Source organism: Oreochromis aureus, linkage group 14 (assembly GCF_013358895.1).
Source record: "Oreochromis aureus strain Israel breed Guangdong linkage group 14, ZZ_aureus, whole genome shotgun sequence".
Classification (NCBI taxonomy): domain Eukaryota; kingdom Metazoa; phylum Chordata; class Actinopteri; order Cichliformes; family Cichlidae; genus Oreochromis; species Oreochromis aureus.
In genome coordinates, this window is record NC_052955.1 from 21,473,443 (window position 1) to 21,490,709 (window position 17,267).

The 17,267-nt window shown below is 39.9% G+C and overlaps 1 protein-coding gene across 2 annotated transcripts in view; it reads right to left on the reverse strand.

Annotated features, from left to right (window-relative positions):
* Positions 1–2,257: 2,257 nt before the first annotated feature.
* aipl1 (aryl hydrocarbon receptor interacting protein-like 1) overlaps positions 2,258–17,267 on the reverse strand; it is a 46,558-nt gene continuing 31,548 nt past the window's right edge. Inside the window, exons 1-6 of one of the 2 annotated variants that reach the window (XM_031743097.2) lie at positions 8,257–8,411; positions 5,766–5,945; positions 4,062–4,250; positions 3,421–3,597; positions 3,156–3,297; positions 2,258–2,769 (exon numbers count right to left, since the gene is read on the reverse strand). In XM_031743097.2, coding sequence (XP_031598957.2) covers positions 2,570–2,769; positions 3,156–3,297; positions 3,421–3,597; positions 4,062–4,250; positions 5,766–5,945; positions 8,257–8,361 — 993 coding nt within the window. In that variant the 5' untranslated portion in view covers positions 8,362–8,411 and the 3' untranslated portion in view covers positions 2,258–2,569. Of the gene's footprint in view, positions 2,770–3,155; positions 3,298–3,420; positions 3,598–4,061; positions 4,251–5,765; positions 5,946–8,256; positions 8,412–17,267 lie in introns of those variants that run through there. The other variant, XM_039598243.1, reaches the window with a different exon arrangement.

Sequence of the window (17,267 nt, forward strand, 5' to 3'; positions counted from 1 at the left end):
CTCCACCGTGTTTTAAATGGCTGTTCACATTCACTGTTGTACCTCTCTCATTAAAAGAGAGGCCCTGAAGGGCCAGATGCATCTCTCAGATCCTATGTTGGATGTTTGCTGGATTTCTTCCTACTTTGTAACAGTTTGTGTGTTTTTGTTTGCATTTGCTAGTAACACATTGCCTAAAGATAAAATTTAAAATGGGTTCTTTAATAAGATGTCTGGTAAGTGTCAACACTAATTCATCGGTTGAGTTTGAATGACTCATGGTCCGCGTTAAGTGACTTAACAAACAAGCAAGAGCATTTAAAAAAAAAAAAAGGCTCAGGACTTTTGCACAGATCTGTGTAACTCATGCATGGGCATGACCCCAAACTCCAAATAGCTTATAGTGAATGAAATTCCGTGGACACATGCCTTTATCAAGTTACTGCAATATGAGTATAAAAAATAAGAGACAACAACTTTTTTGGATAGGTTAGCTACACAGTATGAAGCAGCCTACGCTCTAAAATAAAATAAAATAAATACAAAGTTGACATTCAATCACAGAGCCTAGTCCATAACAAAGTGACAGAAAATCTCAGAAATCATGCCTTCATGTACTTCTCCTATAATGTGACTTTCGCAGCGTTTTACTTTGCCTAAATGATCGCTGTACTTCCGCCGTGTAACTAGCTCTCTGTGGCTAACTTGGCGCATCCCACTGTTGAAAGCGGGCGAAGCAGAGCTGTCGAGCCCCCTCCCTTCTTCCTCCTTCCACTCCTCCTCCTCCTCCTCCCTTCCCTGCCCTGCTCCCAACATCAGCACCAGCGCTTTATGGAGGAGAGCCAACGGCGGATTGTGCTGCTATGCAGAGTTTGCTGTTGTGGCATGTTTGGGCAGCACTTCAGTGACACAGTTCACCATAAAGCAAATCTTTATAAATCAAAGTTTGGGAACAGATCTAGATACATATATTATTTATTTATTTGGAAAATACGTTGTTAGATGTGTGAAGAGGATCCTCTTGAGATAGACAGTATCCGGTTTCTAATGGGCTCTCTATTAAACCACCATGTTATTCTACTTGTTTACTTGCGTTACACCAGGCAAACCTCCCGAGTAACAAATGCATAAAGGGGGCGTTAATGGCCTGTGTTGAATGTCGTGTGTGTGTGTGTGTGTTTCTTAATACATTTCTATTGATTTTCATCATTCATTGATGGTGCATTAGCATTCAGCAGTGACCTGTTATAGGGATGCTGGGTGGAAAGCACTGATAAACGGGGATTCCCTGAATGAAACCCAGCTCTCAGTATGATGTCATGCTATTGAGCTAGTATATTATCTCAGTGTACACGCAGAAGCACGTCTGCTTTCAGTGTATTTTCTTCTTAAAGCATTTACTTAAAATCAGTGGTGTCAGTCACGAGTGTTTCTCTCCTGTTCCGTTTATGTTCAGCTTACAGTACATTTGTAAATATATGAAGGGAAGGGAGTAAGGAGTAGTTTTCAGTGCCCACACTCTTGGGACAGATGTGAATGCTGCTGAGACAGAGTAATTTCCCAGTCAGGGATCAGGTTGCTGCAGAGGTATAGTTACAGTTAGAGCTCCATCTTGTGGACGTTCAGCGTTTCTGCAAGACTAAGAAAGTAATTTCTCAGTTTTTAACAGGACACAACATTCAAACAACTCAGGTCATTACCACTTATTAAATTACTGGCACATTCATAATGAACATCTGGTCCCGAATCGAGTCATTCGATGGAAAAATTATCAGATGATCGATTTCGATGAGTCAACAACGTCGCAAACAGGAACAGCAGTTTTAAAAATATTTTAATTTGTGGAAAATAAATGTACTCCCTTTCTTTGTGGGCTTTAAAAACTAAGATAACCACAACCGTGTCTCCATAGTATAGAGCAAATGCCAAGTTATTATAACCAGCAAATGGTTGGAATATAAATGACAGGAAAATGGTTAAAAAACAACCAGCTTAGTCCAAAAGTCACAAATTATAACCACAGTTTTTCCGTTTTGCTGTAAAAGAGTTTGGCAAGATGTCTCTTCCTTCCCAGGCTTTGTGCTAAATGGCTTCTGGCTGACTTCTGACTTCTGGCACAAGGTTTTGTAATTTTGTACACCAACACAATGGATTTTAAATCAAATAATCAAGATATGACTAAAGTACAGACTTCCAGCTTTAGTTTAAGAGGTTTAATAAGAGTATTACATCAACTGTTTAAGAGTTAAAGCCAGATATTGTACTCTTTAATCTGACTTATAGCATTTGGGTACATATTTTGGCCATGCTTAACAATGGAGTAGAAATACAAACAAATATTAAATTACAATTTAATCATAATGCAAATCCACAACATATAAACCACAATAAGTCAGGTTTTAACAGTGAAAAGTCCTTCCTTTAATTTTTACACACGTTGTCAGACATAATTTGGAGTTTGATACAACCTTGCAGTGTATAAGATGGATCATTTTATCAGATACTCTCACGTAGGTAAGTATCCTGTGCAGAGGTTTGATATTTAACAGCTGAATTCTTCTTTAGTCGATCAGCTCTCAGTCTAATCAGGTCAAAACATGCCTTTGTATTTGAGCTTGTCTTCTTCGTTCTTCTCTTCCATACGCATGTTAAGTATGGCCAGTTCCTTCTTGACAGCCTTTTTCATGCCCGGGTTCAGGTCCAGCACCCTGCTGAAATCCTGCCGGGCCTCCGCCTCGTTCCACACCTCCACGTGGGCCTTCCCTCGCAGGTAGTAGGCCTTAACTATGCCTGCAGGACAAATATAAGCATGTTCGTTTATGCGTTTGCGAGCAGGCAGTCATGTGATAGAAATATGTAGCTCTACAGTGAGAGAAGACATAACTGACATAAGCGTTTAGGTCTATGAATGATAAAAACACGCACAGGCACCAGGATCAGACTTTAACGGGACTATGCAATGTACAATTACAAGCATCATAAAAAAAAATTCACACGCTCATTCTCAAAGTATGAAAACATGCCCGGCATATAAAAAAGCCTGAATAAACTGTAAACCGTGTGACAGTCTTTCACAACTGGCTGGAAAGTGCGATAATACTCTTGGCAAAGAATTCTCCCCCTGCTTTAAGATCCCTCGCTCGCTCCAGTTAAAAAGCTTGTGATGAGTGACAAACCTGGGTGCTGATTGATAATGTCGGTTGTGTGCTCAATGACCTCGTAGTACTCCTCCATGCGGAGCAAACATTGGCAGTAGTTAAGCGTTAAAGTGTTGGCCATCTTCTCCAGCTTCATCCACGGGACCTCCCATGCTTTCTCCTGATAAGGGAGGAAGAGGTTCAAAGTCATGCCTATAATACTGAAAAATCTGCGCTTTGTAAAGGAATTTCTTTATGGGGGAAAATAAAATTCTGTCTTGGAACAATTTTTTGAAGTATTAACCTTGGTCTGAACATTTTTAATGCAGATGATGGCCTCCTTGTATTTCTGTGTGGCTTCTTGGTAACGTCCCTGTTTGTAGAGTTTGTTTCCCTGGCCGTGCAGCACGGGAACGGCCTTCAGCCTCTCCTCATCACTCAGAGCCCACGACTCCCTGTCATACTCGCTGGGCTGCTGCACCTGTCAGCCACACGTGCACATACACGGACTTCAGTTTTCCATCAATTATACTACAGAGCCGGGATGTCAAACATAAGGCCCGAGGGCCAAAATAGACCTGGCAAAGACTCCAATCCGGGCTACCAGAACTTGTTCCCTAATTTTAAATATTTATTTCTCACAATTCACAAGAGTCATACTGACAGATTTCTTTCATTTACTACAGCAGTGTTTCTTTGTTATGCAGAAAAACTGAGATATACTTTGAAATCTTTTTCTAATACTCAGACATCTCAGGGATTAAGTGTGAAATTAAACTTCTTCATACCGACAGCCCATTTTTGATCAAAGTGTACAGTGAGTTTGACATCCCTGTCTGACATCCCCGTCTGGATATGCTAAACCCCTTTAATGCAAATATATTCCTAATTTAAAGGGCATTTATTTGGTAGGCGAGCTTGCGGGTCGCCTTTCTTCTTTCTCACCTTGAGCAGCTCCAGGACGAAGTAGAGCGGCTTCGGTTCCTTCATCAGCTCATCCAGGTCTTCATAGCCAAGGCTGTGGTAGGCAAACATGTTGGCCATGCCGCACGTATGGATGTGCCAGTCGACTGGGTCTTTGCCCTCAGCGATGCGTCGCATGCTTTTGGACACCAGTGGATAGACACCAGTGTGCTGGAAAGGAGGATCACAAGGTGATACAAGACTTAAAGTGACTGAGGCGGATGATTAGAGAGAGGTACCTCTCTCTAATGCCTGTGCCTTAAATGTTTTTACATTATTTGGTGTCTTTGAAATGGTTTGCTGTTAAATATTTATATGTTTTATGGTGATATGACATCATTCAGCAACCAAAAAAACACTGTTATCGTGCTGACTGAACATTGCTCATACATTACATAATTTACACCAAATGAACAGGTTTAAAGATGCTTAGAAGCTGAACCGTAATCACACTGATATTAATTGTGCCACTATTAATTCTGCTCTAATAATCCAGCACAGAGATGTAATTTTATTGCTTGAAAAGTAACAGGACAACCCAAGCTTTCACAAATGCACTTTGCAACATGCCATACATATTACTTTTAATTGTTTCCCTATTGATCTGTCCAGGGTGTGCCCTGCTTTTCGCCCTGTGGTAGCTGGGATGGGCTCCAGGATGTTGGCCTATTTATTGTATGTTTCTTTTTTAAATCCTGCCTGATTTAAGCTGACATGTGAACACAACGAATTTTATTATGTGAATGCATAATTACAATAAAGAATCTTGAAGCTTTGCACTAAACATTTTACATTGAGTTACTCAGCATTTCCTGCAGCTTGTTTTCTTAACAAGTTATGTTTGCCCTCTGCTGGGTGAAGAGTGGCAGCGCACGACATAGCCAGTGGAGCAGGCTATGTAGACGTGTTGCTCGGAGTGAATAAAAGCTCTAAGCCCCATCAAATCTAATCAGAGTGGAGGGGAGTCAGTAGTGCTGATTCAGCAGGAGTCAGAGCCGATTAGGGAAAAGTGAGGCTGCTTCGGATTAATGACAGTATGCCTCAACCCATCTGTCTCACACACACACACACACACACACACACACACACACACACACACACACACACACACACACACACACACACACACACACACGTACACTAGCATAAAAAGTTATGGATTACATAACATGTGATAACATATTCTGAGGTAGCATGTCTATATTATAAAGCCTGTTGCAGGGATCGATTTGTTTATCCGTTTGTTTTTATCCATCTTTGTTTATCTGTATGAGATGACATTATTCATAACAACAATAATATATTCAGTGAATTAAAAGTAAAACTTTAGCCGGTACCCGACTTGTTATTATTGCTGCATGAATATTTGTTTAAAACCACAAAATGATGATTTTGTTTTTCTTCTAACCACAAGTTATGAAGACTTGTGTGTCACATACTTGTACCTTAACCTTCAACCTCTATATCTGGAACACATCTCATCTTGTGTTATTTTGTTTCCTTGTTATTTAAAGCTTTGTTTATAACTCACACATCTGCAGCATGATGTCATTCTGTCTGCACGGACACACTTTTCAGACTAAGTTTGGATCAACAGGATGTAATCCACTTTGAGGCAGACGAGTGAGAAAATCAGGGAGTGTGCAATCAAATAAAAACAAAACCAAAGCTTTTATTAGCACTTACAACGATGTCACACCAGAACTCCGCCACTTCACCGATCCTCATAGAGGACAACAGGGTCTCCCAGATGTCCAGTTTAAACATGTTGCCAATCACTATCTCCATGGGTGTTCCAACCGCTTTGCTGTCATCTATCACCGTACGCTCGTCGTCACACAGCTGCGTGCGGAAGTGGAAGGTCACCTGGATAAACAGTAAGGAAAAAAGGCCCATGCTGTGTGAATCTGCTACAGTAGAGTCGCCTCTTATTTCTTCATATTTGCTAGGAAAATGGGAAATGATTAAGTGTTTTACTGAAACGTGCAAGCGTAATGGAAAAACACAATATAGAAGGTTTGTGCAGAAATAAAGCCACTGTCAATGAGATGTTTACTGATGGCGCTGTATGGTGGATCAAAATCTGCCTGAACTTATCTGCATTCATAATTTCATCAATTTTAACAAGATCCCCGACACCCTTAAACCACTAAAGAGCCTCTGTGTTCTCCTGAGCTGAACCAGAAATGTCAAATTTGAATTCATCACTCCATCAAACCTGTTGGACCTGATTTTCAGTCCAGTTCTTGTGCAGTTTTGCACCTCTCAGCCCCGTTTCCTTCTTTAAGAATAGTTTCTTAACAGCAACCCTTCCACTGATTTCAGATGAGGCTTCAGATTTTCTCCTATTCTTAAAGACATGAATTTCAGATACTGTTTATTTTGTCCAGTGTCCTTAACGTCTTTCAGGGACACACTGTACACCACGAGGAGATATACCAAGTTTTCAGCTAACAGCTCTTTGCCAATCACCTTGTTGGTGCAAAAATAAAATTTTATGCCTGTCAAACTGTGTTATCTTTGGCATTTTTCATAGACTCAACAAAAGAAATGGGAAAAAATGATTTGCTTTTGCAACAGGCTGCTGGCAAAAAAGTGCCTAAAGACACAACGTAGTCTCTTTGCTACGTTGACTGCTGTGTGTAGCCACAACACTGGTTGATCTCTTGACTTAGGTGCCTTTTAATATGACGAGCACTGGGCTGAAAATGTAAAAGCAGCCAATGTCCAAAGGAACAGTTTTAAAAGATCTTCAGAAAGCCTCAAGACCACTTTAAAAATGACAAAAAAGTCTGTCTCCTTGGAAGCAAAAGATAAAGAAATTAAGGTTGACTCAAGATTTTTACACAGTACTCTACAGAATGGGCAAACTGGAGAAAACATAACATCCATAACATTGCGATAGCATGAGCGTAAATACCAGGAGAATAAAGTGGAAGAGGAAGTGCAGACGTATTCAAACCTCAGTGATGGGAAAACATACCATGGTGAAATATGGGCCTGCATAACAGTGAAATCTGAGCATCTCAACAAAAATGTTACGTCACGAGCTTCACACAGCTCAGTTACTCAACAAAGGAGACAGACAGGAGGAAGGTCACACATGCCAAGGTTGCCTGGTTGTGTAATATCCAAGGAATGGAAACCTTTTAAAAGAACTGTGTGCAAGCTGTGGTAACAAAGAAATACCAGTTCTTTCACATGCAGTACCAGTACAATTCATCAGTGAGTTCATGACCCTTGTGAAAGGCTTCAGTGGCACATGAGAAACGAGTAGTAAACATTATTCGGAAAACACCAGAACAGGGTATGAGACTGTCAGTTATCCTGGATCCGGAGTGACACATAATGTAACTGAGATAAGGAGGAAATGCCAGAACTTCAAACGTCTTTAACGTCCAAGCCATTTTTTCAAATTCAGTTCTCATATGAAGAAGGTTCTTATAATTTATTTTGTCATAAAATAAAATAAAAATCTCATTAAAATGTTATAAACCGCTACATCTTCTATCGACCTCTACTGGCAATAATTTGGGAACTACAATAACTTGAACACGCTCATCCCTCTTTGCCCCTCCTGCGGCTTGTTGAATTATTAAATAATAGGTGCACAGTATGGAGATAAAATCCATAAATTGCAAGCAAGAAGGGCATCATCGTCAGCACCATTATCATCAAAAGCAACAAACCTAAAAAGCTAAATATATGAACTTCTGTACTCTGTTGTTCAACTTTCTGAATTGTGCTCCTTTATTGTTAATTTTGTCTATATTAAAATACACCTTCAAGGAAGTGCAACACACAGTTAGCTCCTAAACTCATTGTGCAGACAGTTATTTTGTTCCTTTGTAATTAAAAAAAGGTACATATGCACTGCTTAAAATTAAAATTAGCCACAGACAGCAGTGTTATAACACAGAGTCGCTGCCTTCCTTCCTCTGCATGGTCTTGTGATGCTGATGACACTATGATAATTAAGTGCACATACTAAAACTGCAGTTTTAGTATGTGTTATATTTTTCGCTTTGTGAGTTATAGTTTTAATTTAACCTATCACATGAAAAATGGTCAAATACGATTAATTTTGGGCTCCGGAGACAATGTGAAGTCAAATGTTTTTTTATGCCTATCGGTGGTAGATTAATTCAAAAGTGTAAATGAAGTCGGCCTACAGTACCTTCACTCCTGTGACAAACTTTGGAATGTCTCCACTCCCTCCATGCAGGATGGTTTTCTTAATTCCTTCTGATCCCAGCAGGAGTGCGTCTTTCATATCCGACATCTTTACCTCACCTTAAATTACCAAGCATATATCTCACACGGAGGTTTGTGTCGGTGTTGTGATGGGTACAATATATGTAAAAGCTTGTTGATGATTTGACGGTATCGATTGTGGTGGATTAGTTTAGGCAGGGATAATGAGATTAGAAACTTCTCCTCCTCTCCTTATGTTCCATCATCCCTCTGTAGCACTCATCCTCAGCACTTTCTCTAAACACCCAGGAAACCTCCAGAAAGAGCGCGATAACAAACGAAATGGAACAAGGTGCATATGTAGCACCACAACAATCCAGGACTAGATTTAATTGGGATGTAATGTCAACATTTGGCTGGATGAGAAGTCCTAATGTGTGTGTTTAATTGTGTGTTTGTGTGTGTGTGTGTGTGCTAGAGATAAAACATGAAAAGAAAACCCTGTATAGGTCTACAAGAGCAAAACTGGAATGGTTTCCATTCCAGAGGAAATTTCCAGGATTTATGTGGATGTGGTGATCCGAACAATGCAGAGAATACTGAGAAATGGTGGAGCAGACAATTACTCTATGGACTCCTTGACCTTGTCTATGAAACATCTGTCTCCCATCTGCGCAGTGCCTGTGTGCGTGTGTGTGTGTGTGTTATCCAAGTGCCCCGTAGTGTTTGCTAACAAAGTCTGCAAGCAGTTTGAGGGGGCAATTATTCTTAAGCATTACCCAGTGTTAACGTCTTATTCCATACTAATAGCACAAATAGAAAACCCAATAACTGCACCTTGGCAACGCTCACAATTGTGTAACTTTATAGGCTTGTGTTTCCTCTGTGCAGCAACATGGAAAAGTCAGTATTTCACATTGAATTATCAAGCGAGGCAGCTGTCTAATCTCTGTTCAAATAAGACCTCTGGAAAATGCTGCAACCTTCTATCAGGTTCACCTTTTTTCCCCCCACTGATGTGACAAACAGGATTGGGCAATAGTTCGGTATGTACTTGGCAGCTGCTCAAGGTAAAGGCAGAGCTCACCCCCTCTTGTGGAAGAGCTGGGCAGTGCAGCAGGAGTTTGCCCGCTTCTAGATCGTATTGCATCTGATTTGAAAGTAAAGCTGTTAGAGGCAATCACGTGTAAAGCTGGGCTTTACAAACAAACTATTTACACAGTCTTGTGGCACAGAGGTGCTTATGTTAACTAAAACCTTCACAAACACATTTAAATGTCAGTTACAAAAAAAATAAATAAATTCCTCCTTCTTCTACATTCTCCCTGCCCTGTCTTCTCTGCTTTTTGAAAGTGAAATGCTGAAAATGCAACATGGGTACATGGCAGAGTGCCTCTCTCGGATGGCAGATTTGTGTTGCTATAGTTACAGCCTTTTGCATCATCATATCTCTGAGTTTAGAGGAACAATCTATCGCTGGACTCCTATAATTACTCATAAACCTGAAAGCACGTCCCAAGAGAGGTTTCAGATTTAAAGTCATGTGTATCACCATTTCTGGTCATTTCTTAAATTAAGAAAAACAACAACAACAAAAAAAACAAACATCTGACCTGCTGGAGAGGTAATACTATCACAGCAGTTTCTGTTGTAACCGCTTTGTGTCAGAGTGACTCATATTTCTTGCGTCACAACGCCTACACCTTGTTCTATTGCTCTGCCTATAGTCCATTTGTGTATATCTGTGTGTGTGCATGCAAGCATGTCGGAATTTTCTGCATGTACATTGTAGCGTGGGAAATTGAATGCGCCACTTGATAAACCACATGCTTGCATAGCTTTGAGAATGGGTTCATCCACAAGTAGTCCTGCCAACAGGCAGCACAACCCAGTCACTGCCATATTTGAGTTCTTCTGGAAACTAATTGGTGATGCAGTAGTTCCACCTTAAGCAAGTAATACTCTATTTCTGGAAAGTACAGTCATGGATTTCCTGGGGTGGAGCTGTTCACTTTGTAAAAAGCCTTTCATTCATATACATAACACACGGGGGAGGACTTCCTCCATGACGCACACTATATACGCACATAGAATAATGTTTATGGATGTGTACACCATTTGTGCTTCTGCTGCTGCTGGGAACAAAGCACAAAGAGTAAACAGGAGAGCGATAGCCGGAGATTACCCTTTCTTTCTCTTTGAGATTGACACTTAGAGCTGATCAGGCAGATGCAAAAGGAGGAGGAACAGACACTGAGGGGAGGTTTGGAGCCAGCACACAAGAGCAGGAGACATCAAACACATGCATGCACGTACGCATATGTTTGATAGAATGGTCACTTTGAAAGTGCACCAAAGTGTTGAAACACAGAACAAAAAATAAAATAAAACATAAAGTGAGTAAAAAATAAAATGGTTCAAAATCGTTTCAAAGCCAAAGGAGTTTAGGAGCAGCTACTGCAAAGACCCAATCTCAACTTAGGTTTTGGACTGGAGGATAGATGGAAGTGTCTGCCCACCGGGCTTTTAAAAGATCAGAGTGGTAAGGAGGAAAGAGCCTATGCAATTCCTTAAAAGACAAAACAAAACAAAGCAATACAATTTTAACCCGTAACACTGATGTTAGAGCTTTTTCACCAACATGAAAGTGATGGTGATGATGTTTCAGAAAAGCACATTAGTGTTCTGGGTTAAAATCAATCCTAAAAACAACTGACACCCAGTGTAAGTAAGTGTAAGGAAGCAAATATGGGGGACATGCAGTCTTGTTTGTATGTGCCATGCTGCTGGGTTTTGGATCTAGTTGAAGTTGACCATGTAAGCAATGACAGACTGATACCTGGACAACTGTTACAATAATGAAGTTGAGATGAATGGATTACCCTCTGAAAGTCTCTGAAGCTCAGAAACAGCTTCACCTTTGCAGGTAGCTGAAAAAAGCAAATTTTAATGAGAGCATTTATGTATTTATTTACATGTTTATTTAAAAAAATATAAATCCTCAAAAGGTAGAAATTGCGGAGGTTAGGAGTTCCAGTCACAATGATTTTGGATTTTTGTTCATTTAAATTAACAAAATTATGTCTTAACATCAGTCTTTTTTTGTCATGGGCCACAACAACCAACTTTGATCTTAACTGGAACGACAGATGAAACTATATGATTACATAAAACGTTCTGGTAGTACGTTACCCAGATCGTACTGTAATTATGAAATATAAAGTTTTTGTTAATTCACAGAAAATGTACTGTAATTTTCGGGCTATAAGCCGCTACTTTTTGCACAAGCTTTGAACCCTGCGGCTTTTAGTCAGGTGCGGCTAATGTATGTACAAAACAGGATTTTCCCCTGATTTTAGCTTGTGCGGCTAATATTCAGGTGCGCTTTGTAGTCCGGAAAATACGGTAATTGTTTATCTATTACTTACTTTGGTGTAGTATGAATGGCAATGGCAGGGTAGGGTCTTTATCAATAGAAAAAGCTTTAAAACTGTGAAAACGCAGGTAAAAATCTATGCAGTCCTTCACATTTTCCAAAGTTGTGGGTTGGATTGGAGTTTTTGCCAGGCCAATTCTGGCCCCCAGGCCGTATATTTGACACCCCTGCTCTACACAGTCCACTCCTTGGAGGAGTCATGGATTTACGTTTCAGTAGCTGGTAAATCAGTGAGTCATCTGCATGACAATGAAACAATGATATGCATGCTGGGTCAAGAATAAATTTAGAAAAAAAAACTTTAAGTAAACTGACCTACTTTACAAATTTAAGAGTAATTTTAATGTCAGACGTCTTCGTTTCACTTTTGAAACAATAGGCTGATTTTGCATAAGATTGTCTCATTTTACTGAAACCTATCATCCTCCCATTTTTCTCCTGCTTACCCAGTTTAGGATGGTGGTGTTGGGGGGGCTGGAGACTACCCCAGCTGTCATGGGTTGAGAGCTGAGGCACAGCCTGGATAGGTTGTCAGTCTGTCGGAGGGCTAACACAGAGACACAGAAAACCACTGAGGCTCACATTCACACCCATGGTCAATACAGCTGGAGAACCCACAGGGAGAAGGTAGAATGGCCTCTGCTGGCCTTTGACACAGCAGACATGAAGCATTAGAAGTTATTTAGTCAGGTTTATTTTCACCTCAGAGTCAGTTCAGTATTCAGTTATTTTAGATCTGTTTTTGCTCTCCATCAGATATTACTGAAGGAGTTATCTGAAGGAAATATCTGAGACTTCTTGAAAAAATATATTTTAAATATTTTTGCTTTGCTTTAAGATTTAGCAACATACAGCAAAAGCAGCACATATACTGTATACATGCAAAACTTGTAATTTTGGGTGAAGGATCAAAATAGTTCTCCCACTGCTGACAATACAGAGCAGGTCCATGGGACCGCGTCACAGACTATCTATCGCTTCTGTGTTTATGCAAGTGCACATCTCTCAGGTTTAGGAGAAGTGACAGAATCGATGGTTACGTGGTGAATCACAGCCTCCCTGGTCACTTCCATAGAAATGCTTCCTCGCCTCGCCAGAGAAAAACTGACTGAGAACGTGTAAACCACTCTGCAAAGCACAGGCAAGCATCCTGTTCAGCCCAGAGTCAGTAACCTCAACTGGAAGTCTTGATCATACACAAATGCAAAGGCTCATGCACACAGTGTTATGAGGTTTAATCTGCTTTGACTTTGAAAGGAAAACTTTCAACCTACTCTTTTTCCTACTTAGTTGAATAGATGAATGTTTTTTTATTTTATTTTGTCTTTTGGAAAGCTAATTGCATAAGAGATGTGTTACATTTAGAATCTAGGTTAGAAAACCTCAACCTTTGTGTTTAGATTAATGATAATTTGAGACCTGCCACTACTTATGTAAAGAATTACTTTGTTCAGGCCAGTGCATTGAACTGTTTGTGGGTTTCTGTAAATTAGCCCCACTTTGACATCATTATTTTTAAAGGATGGTTGTGCTATCAATTGTACATACAGTAAGTGTTCCTTGATGAGTGGTGGCTAATTGGTAATGAAGAGTACTGGTATATATTTAGCTTTCAGACCTCTCTTCTGTGGAACAAGCTCCCAGTTCGGATTTGGGAGACAGACAGCCTCTCTACTAGATTATTGTGTCTTCTGTCCCGTCTTCCTGTTAAAAGGGAGTTTTTCCTTCCTGCTGGCGCCAAGCAGCTTTTTGCTATGATTTGGTACTATATAAATAAAGCTGAGTTGAAATTAAAAAAAAGTATTACTAAATGCAACTGTAATGCTTTTGTAGTATTGTTTCTAAAGATTGAATTCCATTCGAGCTCTTTGAATTTTATTTTGGTGTCAATCTTGAAGGAGGTGATTTTGTGCAGTAAAGATTTTATAAAGTTTAGATCTGTTAAAGGAATGATGGATACTTCTTAAATGGAGGGTGAATGGAGTCAAGGTTGCACTGAGCCAATACTCTGCTTCTGTGACAGTTCAAGCATGAACATAATCTGTCTGAACTTTGGATGAGTCTCTCCCCGTGAGGCCACTGATACCAGTTTTAATCTCAAATTGTCTCTTTCTAGACTGATTAGTTATTAATTCACAACACTTTCAACTCCTATAAAATTGTTATGTCTCTTAAAACCATCCAACATTGTTTCAGTGTTATCCTCTGCATATCTTGGCTACAACAATAAACATCCTTTATTTTTGTACCATTTGTAATACACTATGATGATAAAAGTATCATTACAGTGTATTACACATTACACCTACAGGAGCTTTTATGTCATCAAATTCTAAACTAATCCCTTTTGCCGCTAAAAAGGCTTCCACTCTTCTCAGAAGGCTTTATTCGAGATTTTGGAGTGTGTTTGTGGGGATTTCTGCCCATTCATCCAGCTATAGAGGTCAGACACTGATGTTGGACAGGCTGACTCACAGTCTCCGTTCTAGTTCATCCCACAGGTGTTCGATGGGGTTCAGGTCAGGGCTTTGTGCAGGCCTGTTAAGTTCTTCCACACCAAACTTATCCAACCATGCCTTTATGGAACTTGCTTTGTGCACCGAGGCACAGTCAAGCTGGAACAGAAAAGGGTCTTCTCCAAACTCTTCCCATAAAGTTTGAAGCATAGAATAAAATGTCTTGGTAAGCTGAAGCATTAAGATTTCCCTTCATTAGAACCAAGAAACCTAGGCCAACCCCAGCAAAAACAATGATTAAGAGGTGTGGCTCAATACATCTGTCCATACAGTGTAAGTCAATGTGTTGCCTGAACAGGTAAAGAGGCAAATGTCTGAATAACTGATGGAATAATAGTCTTTGCACCACAATCCGCAATAACACCTTAGGTACAAAGCACATATGTTGCATTAGATCTTCCAAATATGTTGTCCAAACATTTAGCATAAAAAAGAATTATGGTCAATTATATGTTTCAATACCCTTTTAGTTTCCTACTATTTGCAGCCTTTTTAGTGCCTTTGCTTTGTGCTAGCATAACATGGTGCACGTGAATCCACAATGGTACATTTCAGTCTGCGTAAGGTTACTAATCACTCAAGTGCTACTTAAGCAGAATAAACGTGTAGGCTTTCTTGTGTGTGAATTCAAAACTGCTGTTAAAAATAATAGCATATTTCCTTTTTAGCCAGTTAGATTAGAACTGTTAGGATTCCCAATGCATCGCTCATATTTCCTCTAAAGATTTCAAAAGGATAAGCAAGATGGCAGCAGTTCAACCAAGCCAGTCAAATCCTTCAGCCAAAAGGGATTTCATATTTGGATCTCATATTGAATGTTTTGTTTTTTTTAAACTGCGTGTACACTATATTTACCAAATGGAGGAAAGCTGTGGACAGAAATGACATTCATAGATTACAGATGACTGTGGAATTCAAGCACTCATGTTCAGGACTAAAGCTGTGGATAAATTGCTTCCAGTCCTTACTTCCATATATTTTTCCACATATTTCTAAACTCAAAGTTTCTTAAAAAGATTCTAAAGCAAAGTCACAGCTAGCCTTACAAAATGCAGCTTTGAGTCAATAAGAAAGAGAAACAAGAACAAAACAAAAGCTTAAAGTAATATTTGTTTTTCCATATTTAACGAACAGGGAAAGGATGTGAGAGATATGTTTTTGTCTCTTGTTTAAATCCACTCATGCAGCAGAAGATGCTTGTGACTCGGGCGTCTTGTCATGCAGAGAAGACGAGCTCAGAGGTGACTGCTCTCTAAACCACTGAGACAGAGGACTTTTGGCCCTGCAGTACCTTTTCCGACCAACAGGAGGACTTCTAGGTTGCTGGCTGTGTGTGTGTTTGCATGTGTGTAGTAGCTGTCCTGACTTGCAAATTTCTCAGGAACAGCCTGCACTGGAGTCTTGTGAAGTCATGCAGCGGGTAACAAGAGGCGAGAAGTTTCTAGAATATCACATTTGCTCAGATTCGTGAGGTGCACACATCGATACCTGCACTTGGATGACACCTCAGTTTACATGGAGGAAATTAAGTACACAGTGCTCACTAACTGATTATTTCCTCACACGACCTATATTTTGTACATAAATATGTGTATTGTTTTGCTCTGATATTCACGGCTCCATCCTAATCTCTGCTCTCGTCAGTGCAGCTGGACTTCGGCCCTGCAGCTCTTCCCAGCCTCAGCTCCCCCTGAGAGGGCCCCTGCTGTCCTGCTTGCTGCCTGGCCCTGACCTTTAGTTACATACCAGAACACATAGCAGCAAGGACAAAGGGCAAATGCACATGACACATAAATACACACTTACAGTACATGCAGGCTCTCTCTTTCTTCTATAATGCAAAGGTGACTATGTGGCATGGGAAATATTGGATATCACAGTCTGTGATTAGAATCTGTGATAGAAATACACACACACACATATATATAATAAATAATACATGCAATTAAATTCAATCGCTTTATCTATCCATCCTCTTTTGCTGATCTAATTCACCAATGAGGGGGAGGGGGCCTGGTGCCACTCTTACCCAGCTGCCACGTGGGTACAAGGCCGGGTACACACTTGGGCAGGTAACATATCTACCACAGGCCTAACATGTAGAGACAGACACATTTCACGCACGCATTAATACCTGCGGCCAATTTATAAACACTAGTAAACCAAAGATTGATGTCTTTGGACTGTGGGAGGAAGCTGGAGTACCCGGAGAAGTCCCCAAGTGAAAAACACTTTCAGCATGCCACATGCAGTACCTGTCAATACAGGGCCTTAGTCAGACCCTTAGACTCAGTATTTTGGTATTTCTGTGTTTTTCATTGTTTTTTTTTGGCATTTCGTCCACACATTAACAATGTTTTAGGCCACTAAAAGCACTAGAGCTTTTGTAAAATGCTTTTACGTGTGGACACAGAAAACAAATATTTTGCCTTGCAACATCAGAGGTGTGCTGTGTTATTGTTCATAGGCTTTAGGATTGCCAACTTTTTAACTATCAAATAAGGGACACTCTGGCTTGCCAGAGGCACAATATATAACCAGCTGGGCATAGTGTAAATATGCACTGTATGTTCATATTCTTATAATAAAAATGCAGTAAAGTGTTGGGATTCAGTTTAATCAATACCTCATCTAAAACAAAGAAAACTACAATAAATGATAACTGAAATCACATGGGCATTTCCTTTGAAAAATAAGCAAATACTGTAAATATGGGCTTCAATTACCCAGTTTATTAAGCTACACAGACCAAACAGCACCTTATTTTTACAACTTTAACATCTTTTGCACATACTTTATTGTGTAATATGTTATTAGATTATACTTGATGGCTTGGGCACCAGGAAGACTAGCAACCACTATTGTGGAAGCTAATGGGGTTCCTTATATATAAATAAAGAATTCAATAATTGTGGTGAGCATAATGTCAAAAAGTGCAGGTAATAGTCAATATACGGGACATTTAAGGATGTCCCGGATAAAACGGGACAGTTGGCAACCCTAATAGGCTTCAAACTGACCAACCTTTCTAAGGCTGGAGTT